General features: G+C 39.1%; 2 protein-coding genes across 2 annotated transcripts in view; both read right to left on the bottom strand.

Moving 5' to 3' along the window:
* On the bottom strand, positions 1–11,471 carry LOC117988814 (putative inorganic phosphate cotransporter). The gene is made up of 12 exons (XM_034976030.2): positions 11,247–11,471; positions 10,374–10,513; positions 9,264–9,443; positions 8,135–8,273; positions 7,571–7,785; positions 5,905–6,054; positions 5,217–5,361; positions 4,341–4,465; positions 3,791–3,913; positions 2,331–2,472; positions 1,073–1,148; positions 1–34 (listed from the first exon to the last, which is right to left on the bottom strand). The coding sequence occupies exons 1-12, from the start codon at positions 11,308–11,310 to the stop codon at positions 16–18; spliced, it is 1,518 nt and encodes a 505-aa protein (XP_034831921.2). The 5' UTR covers positions 11,311–11,471; the 3' UTR covers positions 1–15.
* Positions 11,472–14,240: 2,769 nt separating this feature from the next.
* The window catches only part of LOC117989074 (uncharacterized), a 34,588-nt gene continuing 29,438 nt past the window's right edge, over positions 14,241–19,390 (bottom strand). Inside the window, exons 16-22 of the mRNA XM_034976377.2 lie at positions 18,996–19,213; positions 18,378–18,527; positions 16,713–16,845; positions 15,700–15,824; positions 15,307–15,429; positions 14,794–14,938; positions 14,241–14,380 (exon numbers count right to left, since the gene is read on the bottom strand). Coding sequence (XP_034832268.2) covers positions 14,328–14,380; positions 14,794–14,938; positions 15,307–15,429; positions 15,700–15,824; positions 16,713–16,845; positions 18,378–18,527; positions 18,996–19,213 — 947 coding nt within the window. The 3' untranslated portion in view covers positions 14,241–14,327. The remainder of the gene's footprint in view (positions 14,381–14,793; positions 14,939–15,306; positions 15,430–15,699; positions 15,825–16,712; positions 16,846–18,377; positions 18,528–18,995; positions 19,214–19,390) is intronic.

The following is a 19,390-nucleotide window of genomic DNA, read 5'->3' as shown; positions in this document are numbered from 1 at the left end:
GTTGTATTTTGTTTACTAAAGACGGGTGTATGTGCTGAAGTTGACATGACGTATTCCATTATTTTAGACTGTTAATTCGATTAATTAGACTATCTGAAAAAACAATCGTGGTCGTAAACGTAATAACCTCACATAAATCTGTCTCGTTTTAACTCAATCTTAAGTAACTATTAGCGACTCTGAGTACGGCAGTTAGTTATAGCGTTTCACCGCGCTGGACAGTGAATATAGTTAAAGACCAGTAAAAGCTCACTTCTTGAATACGGAACCCGCAGAAGGTAAACATAGACGCGTTCTGGAAACTTGAAAGTGGTTTTATATACACCTATCTTCATAAAATATAAGGTTTCACTGCCAATTATCCTGTGAAATAAGTTCAGGGACCTAGGTAATGCGATTTAAGCTCGCAGAGAGATGCCAATTTACTTGAAATTGAAATTGTAACTGAGATGTTTTATTTGGTTGTTTTGTTGTAAATAAAAAACTGAAATGCCGTTAACTCAGAAGTTTAAGGGTATCTAGTAGGATTTTATTCCGCTAATCATGAGTAGGTATAACCTATAATAACTCTAAGACTGGTGGTCGCCGGTCCACTACTGAGTATAGGTCTCCTCTCAGAGTTACAGTACGCGGCTGAAAGTAATGTACATCGACCTTTAGAAGGAGATATCAGATTTGTAGAGAGTTGCCCCTGTCGTTGAGACCGACAAAACGTCATATAGGTACGAGTGACAGAGACAACGCTCTACAAATCCGAAATGTCATTCTAAAGGCCGATGTACATTACTTTCAGCCGCGTCCTGTAAAAGGGTTTAGGCCATAGTTTGCCAGCTGGCCCAGTACGGATTGGCAGACTTCACACACCTTTGAGAACATTATGAAGAACTCTCGGGCATGCAGGTTTCCTCACGATGTTTTCCTTGAACGTGAAGCAAGAGATATTTAACTCCGAAGAAGCTGCGTGGCCGGGATAGGAGGAAAAAATAGATAAATCTTATTATAATTTATTTAATCTTTAGCTACAATTACAATACTACAAAACTTAATTAACGCTAGTCATTTATTTACTTACACAACAGTATCTGCTTCAAAACGTCGATTCTTTATCTTAGTGTCAGTTAGTTCTTCGAGTTCCAAGGTAGTGACATCTGGACAGAGAAAAGGTTTGTGAAAATACTTATACTGAAGATCGTGTGACTTACAGTACGCGACAGGTCGATATCGCAATCAGGAAGGTAACGCCCCGCACACACGCAAAGCTCCCGCGCGCACCCAGTGCGGGCGAGCATGTGCGGGTGACGTGCGGGTACCGGGGCGGCCCCCCGCCTCATACCCCGATTGCCATCTCAACATGTCGCGGACTATAGGTGCATAATATAAATCAGTCTGGGTCATGAACTTTGACTCAAGTCAATAACTGTATAAGTAACCGATTCATCATCATCATCATCACCATCAACCCTTCGCCGGCTCACTAGTGACGGATCACGGGTCTCCTCTCAGATGAGAAGCTTTGGCCATAGTCTACAACGCTGGTCAAGTTCGGATTGGCAGACTTCACACACCTTTAAGAACATTATGAAGAACCTTCAGGCATGCAGGTTTTCTCACGATGTTTTCCTTAACTGTTAAACGCACGTACCGCAAAAAAATGCGTGCCAGGGATCGAAACTCCATAAAACCGAATAAGAAGTCAACGCCAGGCTATCGCCGTTCCGCCAGAAGATTTAAATGCTGTGCTTTCAGTTGCCCACAAAATGGCGTAGTTGTATTTATCTTTTTATGATTTGAAAAGAGCAACTGCTGAGTTTCTTGGTAGCTCTTCTCAGTAGAAGCTTCATTCCGAAATGGCGGTAGAGACAAAGACGGAGCATAAGAGACACTGCATGAAAGAAATAAGTTTTGATTTTTAGGGCTCTGTACCTCAAAAGGAAAAAAAGACATTTACAGGATCACTTTTTTGTCTATCTAATAACCTAGGGTACTTCCCGTTGACCTAGAATCATGAAATTTAGCAGGTAAGTAGATCTTATAGCTGACATTTGGAGAAAAATCCGAAAACCGTGAATTTGTGGTTACACCACACAAAAAAAAAAATTGTGGTCATGAACTAATAATTTATATTTTCAATTTTCTAAGTAAGATAACTATACCAAGTGGGGTATCATATGAAAGGTCTTCAACTGTACATTCTAAAACAGATTTTTATTTATTTTTATGCATAATAGTTTTTGACTTATCATGCAAAATGTCGAAAAAATACGATTATAGTAAGTACGGAACCCTCGGTGCGCGAGTCTGACTCGCACTTGGCTGTTTTTTTTACTTACCATTGCTATATCCAAACTTCTGCTTGACAGCGCCATCCCATTGTTGGCGGTCGCTGCTCGCAAACATGGCGTACGTGACGTTGCACACTGCACAGAATCCCGCCAACGAGAGGAACACTACCCTCCATCGACTTACATTTGTCTACAAATGGAAAACAATCCTTATTTACTAAATAGGTACATCTAAATCTAAATATATGAAAGGAAAAACTGACTGACTGATCTATAAACGCAAAGCTAAAACTACTGGACTGATCGGGCTGAAATTTGGCATGCAGATAGCTACTAATATGATGTTTAAGCATCCGATAAGAAAGAATTTTTGAAAATTCAACCCCTAAGGGGGTGAAATAGGGATTTGAAATTTGTATAGTCCACGTGGACGAAGTTGCGACCATTAGCTACATATAATAAAACTTACCAACTTATTTTCAGCAACTGGATGATGTTGTAAATGTCCAGTCTAGACTTAAATCAAGTGACTAGACTGGATAAATGTAAACCAGTCATTATGGGTTAAGAAAGGCCAATATAATTAACAGTTTCGAGGCCTTTAAGTTTGTATTTAGACGTTAAACAATGTCTGAGTCGTTTGTTTTCTAATGAAAGTGTAATTTGGAATGAAATTACAAAGTTGTTACTTAAAATTCGTTTGGTCGGTGACAAAATTACCATATCTAAGCGTATTGAAGGTATTGTAAACGAATTTGTAGGATTTCTCTGGAATTATTAAGTTAAGTTAGTGAGAATTCGCGTCTTTGTTAAGTCTGTTTGTTATCTCTTCACGGTTCTACCGCTAAACTAATCTTGACGAAATTTGGTAGAGATAGCTTTCATCCTGAAGAAAGACAGTCTTTTTAGGGTTCCGTACCTCAAAAGGAAAAACGGAACCCTTATAGGATCACTTTGTTGTCTGTCTGCCTGTCTGTCGGTCTGTCAAGAAACCCACAGGGCACTTTCCGTTGACCTAGAATCATGAAATTTGGCAGGAAGGTGGGTCTTATAGCTGGCATTAAGGGAAAAATTTGAAAACCGTGAGTTTGAGGTTACATCACACAAAAAAAAAAAAAAAATTGTGGTCATAAAATAATAATTAGTATTTTCAATTTTCGAAGTAAGATAAATATATAAAGTGGGGTATCATATGAAAGGTTTTCACTTGTGCATTCTAAAACTGATTTTCATTTATTTTTATGCATCATAGTTTTTGAGTTATCATGCAAAATGTCGAAAAAATACGACTGAATTACGGAACCCTCTTTGCGCGAGCCTGATTCGCACTTGGCCGGTTTTTTTTGTAACTAAATTTAGTAACAAAAAATTACACTTATTCCCACAAATAACTTCCGGATTTTTTTGGGGCGTAGCGCAAGAGTCGCAAGCCTATTACGGTTTCAAATCCACACGGACGAAGTAGCGGGCATCAACCAGTAGTAAACTTTTAGGTATTATGTACTCACAACATCGTCTCCTATGAGCAGACCAGCCGCCAATGGAACTAAGGCCGCTGTCACACTAGCAACCACGCTGGACATCATCATGAGAGTACCAGGGTAGTTTTGTGTCATGTCCTTATGGTTTTCCTGTAATTTCGTAAATAAATGGTTAGGTGCTGCTGCATGGTTGCCGGCTTATCAGTGTCTTACAGGATATATGTTTCGGAGAGGATATTATATTGCGGTCTGGTGGCAGGCTTCGACCGTGGCTAGTACCACCCTACTGGCAAAGCTGTGCAAAGTGATTTAGCGTTCCGGTACGACGCCGTGCAGAAACCAAAGGGGAAGATAGAAGGATAGAAGAGACTAAGATGGAAGCGGGCTAACTTGGAAGGGGTATGGCAGTTTTCACTAAACCCATGCCCCTTTGGTTTCTACACGGCATCGTACCGGAACGCTAAATCGCATGGCGGTACGGCGTTGCCGGTAGGGTGGTAACTAGCCACGGCCAAAGCCTCCTATCAGAAATGGTGTAAGCACGGCTTTAAAAATGATTAAATTTTAATTTACTTACAAGGAATCCAGAAAACTGTAATCCAACCAGAGCCAAGGTTCCAATTAAAACGATAACCCCTAAGTGATTCCAGTTCGTAACTAAACTGGGCAAAATCGTTAATCCTATTATTATCCCGAAACTTCCTGAAATTACAACAAATTCAATTAATACAACATTCCTCCGTCAAACAGTTTTCCAATTAAGGATTTATTCAATAAAAACTTATTCTTTCTAATTGGTAATCGAAATTTAATAATCAACTTTGATTGGAAATATAAAATCATTTAATTCGCATAGGAAAGCTTAATTATTTAATCTAAATTTATAAAAGGAAAATGTGACTGACTGACTGACTGACTGATCTATCAACGCACAGCTCAAACTACATCGGGCTGAAATTTGGCATGCAGATAGTTTTTATGACTAAGCAAGGATTTTTGAAAACTGAACACCTAAGGGTGCCCGTCCACTGATGCAGAGCGGAGCGGAGACGTGTTGAACAGACCAGTCAGATTGTCGGGAAATAAAGTGATATTTTTGTTCCGTCATGTGATAGAACTATGATTGGTCAACTATACATATGTCCGCTCCGCTCCGCTTTAGTGGACAGGCATCTTAAGGGGGTCAAATACGGGTTTGAAATTTGTATAGTCCACGCGGACGAAGTCGCGAGCATAAGCTAGTTTCTAAATACGCACTTATCTTTACTAAAATCTCTTCTAATCGGTACCGATCTCACTACTTTATACTATAATAAATGCGAAAGTGTGTTTGTTTGTTGATTTATTGGTTTGTTCTTCAAACACGCCGCAACAAACCAACAAAGCTTACTCAACCGATAGGCTATCATTATTTTAATTACTTAACCATAATAGATGTTTTACACGTAGGTACCTAAGCTATTAATAATTTTCCTAAAATATTTGTCGTCAAACAAGTAGTTAATGTAACCAAATCTGTAGATCAGTTCGACGGCGGGCGCGGTCGTCATGTGCACCATCCACATCGCGGCTAGGGGTAACGCTGCTTGCCAGCTGCACTGAAACAAAAATAAACCTTGATTGCTAAGAGGCAAGAGCAGATGACAGTTAGTTAAAGTTACTTAGCGATCACAGTTAATCCTTGATCGTCAATAATAACCGGCCATGTGCGAGTTAGGCTCGTACAACTAGGGTTCCGTACTACAGTCGTATTTTTTCGACATTTTGCACGATAATTGAAAAACTATGATGCCTTAAAATAAATAAAAATCTGTTTTAGAATGCACAAGTGAAAACCTTTCATATGATACCCCACTTGATAAAGTTATCCTACTTCGAAAATTGAAAATACTAATTATTATTTTATGACCACAATTTTTTTTTTGTGTGATGTAACCTCAAATTCACGGTTTTCACATTTTTTCCCTTATGTCTGCTATAAGACCTACCTACCTCTCAAATTTCATGATTCTAGGTCAACGGGAAGTACCCTGGAGGTTTCTTGACAGACCGACAGACAGACAGACAGACAGCAAAGTGATCCTATAAGGATTCCTTTTTTCTTTTGAGGTACGGAACCCTAAAATGAAATATAAACTTACAATTGTAATTGGTAGCTGTAGAGCTTGCAGGAAGGCTGGTATCTCGAACAGGAAGAAGACGAACACCGCGTTGGTGGCAGAGTGTGCGAGAGCGAGCGCCCAAAATTGCTTCGTCTGAACAATTCTACGCCATGGCTTATGGAGCTTTTTCTGCAATTAAAGTTAAATTTCATTTAACTGGCTCTTTGACTCTATTTGATCTAGAATACCTATAAGAATCGATATAAATGACAAGATAATATGCCTAAGCGAACAAAATTTTTCACGGTTTTATAACCAAACTAGCTTATGCTCGCGACTTCGTCCGCGTGCACTACACAAATTTCAAACCCCTATTTCACCCCCGTAGGGGTTGAATTATCAAAAATCCTTTCTTAGCGGATGCCTACGTCATAATAGCTATCTGCATGCCAAATTTCAGCCCGATTCGTCCAGTATTTTGAGCTGTGCGTTGATAGATCAGTCAGTCAGTCATTCATTCAGTCAGTCAGTCAGTCAGTCAGTCTCTTTTTCCTTTTATATATTTAGATAAATCAGCGCCACCTCTTAGATACTAATGAACGACCCGCTTGAAATCCAGAGGTCACTGAGGTCGCATTGGTACTAAATAAACATTTAAGGACCAATGAGTCGGTGCCATTTTGCTTGTTCAATGGCCCTGTTCTTACGAAGTAATATATATGTATAAGTAATATAAGCCTATAAGACGTTATTACGTACATACTAGCTGATGCCCGCGACTTCCGTCCGTTCTGGATTTTTAGGTTTTGAAAAATCCTGTGGGAACTTTAATTTTCCGGGATAAAAAGTAGCCTATGTCACTCTGCAAGTCTTTAACTATACCCATGCAAAAAATCACGTCAATCCGTTGTAGCGTTGCGACGTGATTGAAGGACAAACCAACATACAAACACATTTTCACATTTATAATAAGGGTACTGATTATATCAAGATGGAAAAAAAACCGGCCAAGTGCGAGTCATGCTCGTGCATCGAGGGTTCCGTACTATTAATAGTCGTATTTTTCGACATTTTGCACGATAATTTAATAACCATGATGCCATGATGTGAAATCCATCTGGGTGTCTGGTGCACTTCGACCGTCCGCTGCGCCAGATCCTTCTTTCCACGCACGTGCAAACTGTGGAACCAACTCCCATCGGCGGTGTTCCCACTAGATTATAACATGGGGTTATTCAAGGGGCGGACCAACAAATTCCTAAAAGGCCGGCAACGCATCGGCGGCTCCTCTGGTGCTGCAAATGTTCATGGGCGGCGGTAATCACTTAACATCAGGTGACCCGCCTGCTCGCTTGCTCGCTATATCTATTAAAAAAAAAAAAAAAAAAAAAAAAAATCCACAGATGAAGCCGGTTCATATTATGATACCCCACTTCATATAGTTATCTTACTTTGAAAATTTAAAACGCTAATTATTAGTTCATGACTACATTTTTTTTGCGTGATGCAACCCTAAATTCATGGTTTCAGATTTTTCCCCTTATGTCTGCTATAAGACCTACCTACCTGCCAAATTTCATGATTCTAAGACAGACAGACAGACAACAAAGTAATCCTATAAGGGTTCTGTTTTTCCTTTTGAGGTACGGAACCCTAAAAACGACTCAGAAAGAGACACTTAATAATTTGAAAAAGAATTCCTTACTTGTGTATACCCCGCTAAAGATTCTCTAATGAACTCTTTCTCAGTATCCCCTATGGCGTGATGGCGTTCTGGCGAGCTGGCCGTGAGCAGGCCCCATACCACCGCCATGGACAGAGCCATCATGGCTTGGGAGTAGAACACCAGTTCCCATGACAAGCGAGATTCCGTGAGAAGTCCCGATATCGGCAAGGATATGATTGCGCCTAGGAGTATAGCTGGAAGGAAAAATATCAGTTTAAATTGGGCCGACTCATTTTTTGTGCAGAGAATCAGCCTGGCTGTTTAGTGGTGGAATGCATCCAGTTACTTTTATATATTTCTACTAGAAGATGCCTGCGACTTCGTCCGCGTGGGATTAGGTTTTTAAAAATCCCATGGCAACTTTTTGATTTTCCGGGATAAAAAGGTGCTTATGTTCTTCTCTGGGATCCGAGCTATATCTATACCAAATTTCGTCAAAATCGGTTGAACGGATGGGCCGTGAAAGGCTAGCAGACAGACAGACAGACACACTTCCGCGTTTATAATATGATTATTGATAGTATGGATGGATTAACTACTAGCCTCCCTGGATGACAAACCCGAAGATGCCCCTTTCTCCGGGAGGCAGCCAGCTCGAGATCAGTTTGAGGTTGAGAGGAGTGAGGCAAGCTTGAGTCATGCCCATCAGAAACTGCGCGTTGCACACGGCCACCCAGCCTCCCTGAACAAACAAAACATCACATGAAATCTCTTAGAAAACGTCCATGAAAACACAACCTTGGAAAATCACAGTCAAAAACAAAACTTAATTTTAAAAAAAATATAACACAATAAAATTGCTCTGGTTGAAACCGAACTACAAAAAGTTTTTTCTTTTTTTTTTCTTTTGTATATGATACACCAACGATACACTATACATATATTCATTTAAAATATTGCATAAAATAGTTATTGATTAGTCCGAGTACATTGATCAAAAGGTATAGATTGCCCGGTTAAAAAACTGGCCAAGTGCGAGTCAGGCTCGCGCAATCAGGGTTCCGTACTACAGTCGTACTTTTTCGACATTTTGCACGATAATTCAAAAACTATCATGCATAAAAATAAATAAAAATCTGTTATAGAATGCACAGGTGTAGCCCTTTCATATTATGATACCCCACTTGATATATAGTTATCTTACTCCGAAAGTTGAAAATACTAATTATTAGTTCATGACAACAATTTAATTTTTATGTGTAATGTAACCACAAATTCACGGTTTTCAGATTTTCCCCCGAATGTCTGCTATAAGACCTACCTACCTGCCAAATTTTATGATATACTAGCTTATGCTCGCGACTTCGTCCGCGTGGACTTCACAAATTTCAAACCCCTATTTCACCCCCTTAGGGGTTGAATTTTCAAAAATCCTTTCTTAGCGGATGCCTACGTCATAATAGCTATCTGCATGCCAAATTTCAGCCCGATCCGTCCAGTAGTTTGAGCTGTGCGTTGATAGATCAGTCAGTCAGTCAGTCACCCTTTCCTTTTATATATAGAGATTTACATGATTCTAGGTCAACGGGAAGTACCCTGTCGGTGTACGGGAAGTGTCTATGTCTGTCAGTTGACAGACCGACAGACATACAGACAGACAACAAAGTGATCCTATAAGGGTTCCGTTTTTCCTTTTGAGGTACGGAACCCTAAAAATCAGTTTGTTCGTTACCTTATTGACGATGGTAGGCATGGAAGCAGCTAACCCCCCATTAATCAGAAGAACCGCCGTCAATATCAGCTTGTCGACCACTTGCTTGAGGTACAGCTCTGCTGGAACCAGGACCAGGGCGTAGCCGAACAGGAATGAGGATAGAACCGTGCCCTGGATTCTCATGTCCCAATTGTGGATCTAGGAATATAAAAATGGATTAACAAGTCATTTTCATCATCAGCATAATATATTGCCGAGCCACTACTGAGACTGGATCTCCTCTCAGAATTAAAAAAAACTGACTTCAACAACCGCCAACACTAAAAATTAAAAAATAATTTAATTTATTACTGAATATATTATGTAGACAAGAGTTAATGTAGTTCTATAATAATATTTTTACCTTAATTAGCTGCGTGAATCGTCTACACCTAATTCATATTTTTTTGAGACTCCACAATGGCACCTCATTGGCACCGACCTCAAACGCGGGCGAGTCTTCCAACGCGGCGCTTTCCGGTGTGAGGTCGCCATTCTCACCCCGGAAAATCAGAGTTCCCACGGAATATTTAAAAATCTAAATCCACGCGGACAAAGTCGTGGACATCATTTAGTCCTCTATATTTTAAGTTTAGACTTGCAGACGAAAATTGAAATTTCAGCCAAAAATCACAATAAAAGCGATCTGCTTTTTGTTTGTTTTTGTAAATTGTATGCGAAACGAAACGTGATCAAAAATTGTTTGTGTAGTATTAAGATGTCTAGACACGAGATTTGTGTTATCTGAAAAGAGCTGTCTAAAAAGAGGTTTAGTATTAAATGTTCTGAATTTTTAACCGGGTCTGCTTAGTGTTCTAAGGCTAGGCGCACATTCCTGCTATCAGCCGAGCGTCCAGACTCTATAAAGCAGCTATCATTAGGTACCCATATTATATTATTGTGCAAGTGTGTTTGTTTGTTAGTTGGTTTGTCCTTCAATCACGCCGCAACGGAGCAACGCTAGAGCTATGGGCCTCATAAGAAAGCTCAGAGTCACCAAGGGCGGATTTAAGGGGGGCGGGAGTACGAAGTTCGTAGGAATTTTTTCCCCCGAAAAAAAAAGCGCTACAGTAATCAGTGCATTATTACCGGTACGTAGGTGTCATTTTTGCGTGTGTAGTCAGCGATCGCTAGCACGCCGATGCCGTTGCTGCCTCGCATCATCCCAAGCACGAGGGAGCAGACGAACATGTACAGCATTTGCAAGTGACGTACCCCGAGCTTGAACTCTGTGAAAATATCATGATGATCCCCATCACCGGCTCACTACTGAGAACACTTGTGTTGGACAGCCTTTTACCTAAACTAATTTCATGAAATTTTAGATTCTAGTGGTCAAAAACGTTTTATTAGATGTGCAAAATGGTACCTACTTGTTTAGGTTCAATAGTTTCTACGTTATCAGGGAGTCGAAAATAGCTTAAAATGGTTCGTGTAATATATACCTACACACTAGCGTATGCTCGCGACTTCGTCCACATGAACTACCGACCCGAATTTACTCCTTTAGAGGTTGAATTTTCATAAATCCTTTCTTACCGGATGTCTACGTCATAATAGCTATCTGCAAGCAAAACTTCAGCCTAATTCGTCCAGTAGTTTGTGTTTTGCGTTGATAAATCAGTACCACCAGTTACCTAATACGATGCCATTTTCGATCAAGCGATTTTTCAAGTAAAAATCAAATAAAATCGGTTCATTCGTTTAAGAGCTACGATGCCACAGACAGATACACAAATAGACAAACACACAGATACACACGTCAACACGTTATAAACTTATAACATCCTTCTTTTTGGGTCTTCTGGTTTTCTGGTCTTTTTGGTTCTTTTTTGATCAAAAATCCATTCTATTTAGCCAATGAAACGTGCTATGCATCGTATCGCAGCATCCGTTTCTTCAACTTCGTAAAAAAAAGTTTCTAACATGTTTTTCTCAAGTAAGTAATATTATGAAACTTACTTGTTTTGGTGAGTACTCCATCATAACTGTCCTCAAACGTATGTCTTATAAATTCCACGTCCATTTTGCCGCCAAAAAAGGTACCCTCATTTTATATTTAAACTTTTTTCTTTCTATTTACTTAGTATTATTTATATATTTTAAATCAATTCTATTGTTCTGTGTATGCGCAGAAACCAAAAATGGCGTCTCTAGACAAAACATCTAACGAATTAAATTAACACTATCATAATTATTATCATACAATTTCAGTATATTATTTGCTCTATAAGATCCTTGAGTACATAATTACTGAATAAATACGATGTCATTTAGCATACCTTCTGAGAATTCATCTTTTTGTAGCGATTTTGAACTCTATTCATATAGATATAAGGCATGTGTCTTGATTCCCAATGTCATGAACAAATTATTATAGTTAATTGTAATCTTGAGAAGAGTTTTGAAGTAGTCAACAAAGACGCATCTAAGCGTTCAAACTAATAGTAGGTACAAATGGGAAAGACTGTCTGTTTGTCTGTTACCGTGACAGATTATTTCTAAGAGATATAGCTGGTTGGAGAGAGCTATGGAAGGTAGGTTTGTTCTATACTCTATCCGCGGATAGATGTTAGTATAGCGCTCTCTCTGTTACGTAATCCCATACAAATGATAGAGACGAAAAATTTCAGTTGGCGTTAACCATTTTGAGACACCAACCAATCGCAAACATGATTTCAAAAAATCGGACAAGTGCGCACCGAGGGTTCCGTACTAGTCATATTTTTTCGTCATTTTGCACTATAAATGAAAGATTATTATGCATATGAAAGATATGAAAATGAAGTATGCGGCCAAAAGTGTTGAACATCGATCTTTTAGAAGGAGACAGTAGATTTGTAGAGCACTGTCTCGGTCGTTGTTCAGACCGACAAAATGTCATATGGGTATGAGTGACAGAGACAACGCTCTACAAAGATTAAATGTCATTCTAAAAATTTAAAAATTTGAGTTTCAGTTCTAAGTATGGGGAATTATTATTGGAGAATTGTTTTTTTTTTGTGTGAAAATCTTAATGCGGTTCACAGAATACATCTACTTACCAAGTTTCAACAGTACCTACTATTATTATAGTTCTTATAGTTTCGGAAAAAAGTGGCTGTGACATACGGACGGATAGACAGACAGACATGAGGAATCTATAAGGGTTCCGTTTTTTGCCATTTGGCTACGGAACCCTAAAAACCGTCCCTAAGAAGGTAAAATAGAGGTTGGAAGATCAAGTGTGAAAGTCGAATCTATGAAAGCAGTATGAAATTCAGCAATAGTGTTAAAAAAAGAAATTCTTATGGTATAGTTGAGTGCGTAGCTAATGAAGCCTTTTACAGCGAGATTTTCCTATTTTTTAATTGTATGCGGTCAAAATCACGGGCAATTGCTAGTTACAGATAAAATAATGAACATGCCTGAATAAACGTAAGATGATTATTGTGTTCGTTTATTTACATTTTGAAGGAAATTGTACGATAGCAAACCTCATAAAACTTGGAACAGTGGCTCCACTAGGTAGTGAAGAAAAAACGTGGCAGAAAGCGGAAACTGCCGACAGAATGTGAACACTTAAAACTATAAAATCATAGTTTTTTTTTTGGATTTTTAAATTAGTTTTATCATCAAAAAACCGGCCAAGTGCGAGTCAGACTCCAGCACCTAGGGTTCTGTATTACAGTCGTAATTTTTAGACATTTTGCACGATAAATGAAAAACAATGTAAGTACAAGTAAAGTCCTTTCATAATATTATGATACCCCACTTGGTATAGTTATCTAACTTTGGAAATTGAAAATACTAATATTTGGAACACATTTTAATTTTTTTTCTGTGATGTAACCATTTTCGAGTTTTTGGATTTATTCATTTACTTGTGCTATAAGACCTACTTACCTACCTACCAAATTTCATGAGTCTAGGTCAACGGGAAGTACCCTATAGGTTTTCTTGGCAGCCACGACAAACAGACAGACAGACAACAAAGTGACTACTATAAGGGTTCCTTTTTTCCTTTTGAGGTACGGAACCTAAAATAAAGTAGGTACATAACTTTCTGTAAATGAAACTTTGAAATAGAAACGTATACGGTATTTGGCAACTAGTCAAATCAGTAACTTTTTATCAAATGTCAAAACGCGCGCTTAGTATGCGATATTCTATGAAATACCGGCGTGTGACGTCACAATCATTTGACGTGCTTTTTTAGTTTAATTGATAATTTAAAATGGTTATTACACTTAAAACCAACAAAGGACGTGGATTTTACGTATTTTGGAATGCCCTCTATTTAATAATCACTGAGAAATAATTTATTTTTGATGTAGTCAAATACTCAATTATTAAATTAATAGCTGATGCCCTTGGAAAGGCCTATGTCCAGCAGTGGACGCAAACAGGCTGATGGATTGGATTGGATTGGATAGCTGATGCCCGCGACTTCAACCGCGTGAAATTAGGTTTTTAAAAATCTCGTGCGAACGCTTTGATTTTCCGGGATAAAAGTAGCCTACGTCACTCTCCAGGTCTTTACTACCCAAACAAAAAATTAAGTCAACCCGTTGTTGCACCGTTGCGACGTGATTGACGGACAAACCAACAAACTTTCGCATTTATAATAAGGGTACTGATGCCATATTGTACAAGTAACTGCAGACCCACGCATTGCTGGAGGGAGTCAAATCCACGCTTTTTAGGGTTCCGTAGCCGAATGACAAAAACGGAACCCTTAACTAAAAAAAATATAATATGATGTACATTACCATGCAAACTTCCACCGAAAATTGGATTGAACGAGATCTAGTAAGTAGTTTTTGATTTATCGTGCAAAATGTCGATAAAATACGATTGTAGTACGGAACCCTCAGTGCGCGAGTCTGATTCGCACTTGGCCGGTTTTTTAGAATTTACATAATTTTCGACTTTTGTACAGAGGAAAGTACCGAAATAAAACGACCAACTGCAATAATTTATTTATTTGTTTTAATATTAGTTGTTGAGTATTCTAAACTAAACTATAATAAAAACTAATTAATATAATACCTAATCTAGATGTTATTGTGTGGCTTCTTCTTCTTTGGTTTTCGTTAACGCAGGTTTCATTTCCTCTGTAATACACAAATCAGTTTTTTTTAAAGAATTTTAGCCTTTCCAATTATTATTATGATTAATATTCCCTTTCCCCTCCAATTAAGCGTAAAGCTTGTGCTAGGAGTAGGTACGACAATAGTGCAACGGGTGGGGTTTGAACCGCCGACCTTTCGGAATTCAGTCCGCTACTTGAGCTGTTGAGGCTCTGTTCTAATTAGTAAATATTTTATGCAATAATTAATATGACGACTTTCATATAGGTAGGTATAAGTTTAGATATTATTTTATTTTAACTTTGTATTTTCGAGCTCGAGCCTCAACAGCTCAACGGTTGAAGAGCTGACTGAATTCCGAAAGGTCGGCGGTTCAAACCCCACCCGTTGCACTCCTAGTATAATAATTAATGTTGGTTTAAATAAGAGCTACCAACCTGGATCAGCTTTGATCTTGTCCAGGAAGTCAGGGTCGTCCCACTCCTGCCTCTTCACGCTGGCGAAGAACATGAAGCTGGAATTAGCCACGAGGCAGATGGCAGCACAGATCAGGAACACGATGCGCCACCGACTTATGTCCGTCTGAAATATTAAGTGAATTATAACTTTGATCAGTTTAAAAGATGTTGTAAGGGAGCGGTGTGCAGGCTCGACCGTACCAAAGGGAGATCTCCCACCGAGCGGTTGGTTGTGCTCGGTAGCGACAGCTGGGCGTACGGTTGTATCTAGAAACATTATATATTATGTATAGTCACGATTGCAGAAAACTCCGTTAGTGCGAGTACTGTCGGCGGTACATTTGTACGGGACTACGTCATGAATTGTTATCGATTGAATAGCGCCATCTAGTCGCAATTGTGGCAAGTTCGCCGCGAAGTTGGTTATAGAGAGCATCACGCCGGCGTAGTTCGGTGACAGGTCTAGGTAGGACATCTGAAAACGGTTCTTACTGGATCGTTTCTAAGTATAAGACTAGTGGCGATGGGTGTAAGCACGCTGCCGAAGTTCGCCGCGAAGTTGGTTATAGAGAGCATCACGCCGGCGTAGTTCGGTGACAGGTCCAGGTAGGACATCTGAAAATAAATAAAACTTGATTATATTATTGACCGAGCGAAGCGAGCTTGAGTGAAATTGCACTTGTCCGTGTGTCCGTCAGTCAGAGCCTTATAAATTCTGAATTACTGAACATGATTGCTTGAAATTTAAACATAAATAAATGTAAATTGGCCTTCAGCTGAATATTTTATAAAAATGTAAGAAGCTTTATTAGGTACTACAGATCCATCCAGTAGAATGAGCTGTGCGTTAATAGATCAGTCAGTCAGTTTTTCTGTTTAACTTACCATAAATCCAGCCCCGAAGAACCCGGTGACAGTGAGAGATATGATGAGGATGACGATGGCCAGGCTCTTGTGTTCTGGACCGATGAACGACAGAGCGACCAAGCTGACCGCTGCGCCTAAGAACCCTGCGAACGGACATACAAGATGTCACCAGAACGCTAGCCACAACTTAGCGTTATTGATATATACTACCCGTACCCGATTATGGGTGCCACCAGGACCCTATAACTGGGAAGGGACTTTTTATATTTTATATGCTTATATTTTATTTTTATATTTACATTTATTTTTACTGCTATTTTTTAGATTTTGTTCTTTTTTATGTCACTGTTTTGGTTTAATTTATACAAAGTTTTATTGATCAATGAAGAGATAACGCAACGGGCGCGGTGCGTTTTTATTAATCAATATAAATTATGGCGCAAACTGAAAACCAGCGCCGAGCATTGTGAGCAGTGCTCAGCTATGCTGAGTTTGCGACCTTTTGTTTATTGTTAGTTTTTAGTTTAGATAGTATATTAGATATAACATTGTACATACTAGTTACTAGCAATAATGAAAACAATAAAGAGTATTTATTATTATTATAACTAAGCCTCCGCTATCTGTCTATCTGTCTGCCGGCGGGCTGTATCTCATGAATATGTATGTAGAGAGTTAACATTTTCACAGCGTGTATTTATTTTGCCACTATTTAACAACAAAATATAATGTATGAAGTCGGGGCGAGCATAAAAGAAACTAGAAATCAAAACGTGAAGCTCGCCCGACTTTAACATACATACCTACACGTGTAGAAACTAGAACGGAAGTCGGTTTTTTTTATTTTTTGCTGTTGTAGTGGCAATAGAAATGCACATTCTGTTAAAAATTTCAACTCTCTGCTTGTAACGGCTTATGGGATACAGCCTGCTGACAGACAGACGGACGGACAGCGGAGGCAGAGGAGAATAGGGCTCTGTTGGCTCTCTTCGGGTATGGAACCTTAAAAATATGGAGGAGTTAAAACTTACCTAATGAATTGAAAAGTTTCCTGCAGGTCAACAGCGACAAATATCCTTTATTGTAAATCTTCTGTGAAACAGTCGTAGCAGCGAGTTGCCCCAAGAACATTCCGATATAGGGTAACGCCGAAAGTAATGCGCTCTGAAAGTATTGTAAGAGACTTAAGAGTGCTCTCCATGGTCCTCTGAGTTGAGCGTTAGAGCATGATATTCAACACAGGCTGAAATCTATAGAGCGCACTTTGACTTTGCTCAGACTTAAGATTGAGTTAAAACGAGACAGATTTATGTGAGAGATTTAGCTCTGTCTCGTTTTAACTCTGTCTTAAGTCTCTATAGATTTCCACTCTTAGGTACGGATGAGACGTACTTAAGGTGACGCAGGACGCTCGACCAAAATTGGCAGCGCACGTGGGTAACATGTTTGCTTTTCACTTGACATTGTATGAGAAAGTTGAGAGGCACGATGATTTTCACTGAAATCAAGCGCGCGAAAAGGGTTTAGGAAAAGTATTTTTGAGAAAAAACTGCTGAATTTATGTTTGCAAAGTAAAGTTATTTCAACTAATGAATAAATAAACAACGTCTAATGATAAATTGTTTTAGAATTTTCATATCCCTAATCTTATTTATTTACGCCCAAAGTTGTCATTAATTAAGTGTTAAAATAGGAATCTTTTGAGCCTCGTAACTTTTAAATCAATATTTTTTTCAATATTTTATATATCAATAAACCTAGATAATGACGAGATAAATCGATATAATTCTTAGTTTTGTGCGTACAATATCGAATATTGTTGTATTTTCCCTCCTACGTTTGTATGGAGAAAGCACCGAACTGAGCTACCTTAAGAGCGAGTTGCGCGATTTGTGAACAACACCAATCAATGTTTGTAGCATATTTTTGTAAATGTTGTGTTAACTTGTAAATGGTGAATACATTTAGTAAGTTATTTATGTTCAGAATAAGTATTTTTTTAATGTATTAGTTTAACTAGCCGTAAGTTAACCTAATAAATAAAATAAATGTTTGGTATTACATTCGGTAATTTATACGAATTAATTAAATTTTTTAACAAACTATTTAGGACGTTTGAAATTATCTCTAACTAGCTTATGCTCGCGACTTCAACCGCGTGGACTACAAAAATTTCAAACCCCCATACCACCCCCTTAGGGGTTGAATTTTCAAAAATCCTTTCTAAGTGGATGTCTACGTCATAATAGCTATCTGCACGTCAAATTTCAGCCCGATCCGTCCAGTAGTTTGAGCTGTGCGTTGATAGGTCAGTCAGTCAGTCAGTCAGTCAGTCAGCCACTTTTTCCTTTTATATATTCAGATTAAGTAAAGTTTGTCATAAAACCAATAGTTTTGCAATTTTGTAGTTTTATACATGGTTTATTTACGCACGAAGTTGCCTTGAAATTTAGTTTAGAGTAGGGTCTCAAGGGTCATAACCTTTCACGTGCCCTCAGTGTAGGAGGCCGATTTCAGGCGAATACATACTAATGTTATAAACAGGTAAAGTTTGTAACTAAGTTTGTTTGTAGGGGGTAATCTCTGGAACTACTGAAATGGTAGAAAGCTATGGGCTATATTTTATTTTCAAAAAAAATGTTATAAGCTACTCGTGTGAAGCCAGGGCGGGTCGCTAGTAAGTAATAAGTACTTACGTCTTTCAAAGAAATCTCCAAGCCCCTTTCCAAATACGTTGGCATATCAACAAAGAAGAGCACATAGTTGATAGCGCAGCCGATGTGGGTGACCACGAGTGCCCATAGAGCCTTTGTGCGCAAGATATACCTCCATGGAGTGCGATGGCTCTGTAAAAAAAAATACTTTGAAATTTCTAAGAAGAAAGAACACCTAATAATCCCTCAAATAATCTAAATACTTGTACAGGAGCGGTGTGCAGGCTCGACCGTACCAAAGGGAGATCTCCCACCGAGCGGTTGGTTGTGCTCGGTAGCGCCAGCTGGGTCGACGGTTGTGTCTTGAAACTTCGATAATATATAGTCCAGATTGCAGAAAACTCCGTAAGTGCGAATACTGTCGGCGGTACATTTGTTTGGGACTACGTCATGAAATGTTATCGATTGAATAGCGCCATCTAGTTGCAATTTTGCCAACGCTGCGCTTGCGGTACGAGGTCGCCGTTCTAGCACCTTGCGATCCCAATGTCTATCTGTTATTGTGACTGAGCCGATGTTGAGTTGATCATGATGATGTTTACCACTCCGCTTCAGTACACTCAAAGCTGCTTTCTTATTGGCAGTCAACTTGAATCGTACCTTGTTACCACCAGTGTTCAGCCCCCTCTCGATGTACTCCCTCTCCTCCTCCGTCATCAGGCGATGGTCTCTGGGAGAGCTGGCCGCGAAGAAGATCCATATCACGGACTGCACGAACATGATGCCGGACACCGCGTAGAAGATCAGCTTCCAACCCATCGCCGTTTCAGCCAGGAGACCTGACACTGGCATGGCTATGATGGTGCCTATTGGTGAGCCTAGAAATTAAAAGAGAAAAAATATACTGTATACAACAGTGTGGTTACTGTTTGTTAGAAGTTTGCAATAGCTTGGTATTGGTTGGTTTGGGGGTCGCTATAAGGATGTTGAGGAGGTCACATAATATATAGCGGTAGGTGTTGTTAGGGGCAATGGACTAGAGACCTCGTATAGGA

This window comes from Maniola hyperantus, chromosome 15 (genome assembly GCF_902806685.2).
Source record: "Maniola hyperantus chromosome 15, iAphHyp1.2, whole genome shotgun sequence".
Taxonomy (NCBI): Eukaryota; Metazoa; Arthropoda; class Insecta; order Lepidoptera; family Nymphalidae; genus Maniola; species Maniola hyperantus.
This window is presented reverse-complemented; position numbering and strand designations above follow the sequence as displayed.

Excerpts from the sequence above, each read along its gene's own strand:
- LOC117988814 (XM_034976030.2), bottom strand. The coding sequence starts at position 11,310 with ATGGACGTGGAATTTATAAGACATACGTTTGAGGACAGTTATGATGGA. Across the intron at positions 8,274-9,263 it reads TGCCTACCATCGTCAATAAG|GGAGGCTGGGTGGCCGTGTG; the intron begins GTAACGAACAAA and ends TTGTTTGTTCAG. Across the intron at positions 4,466-5,216 it reads GAAAATTATTAATAGCTTAG|GAAGTTTCGGGATAATAATA; the intron begins GTACCTACGTGT and ends TTGTAATTTCAG.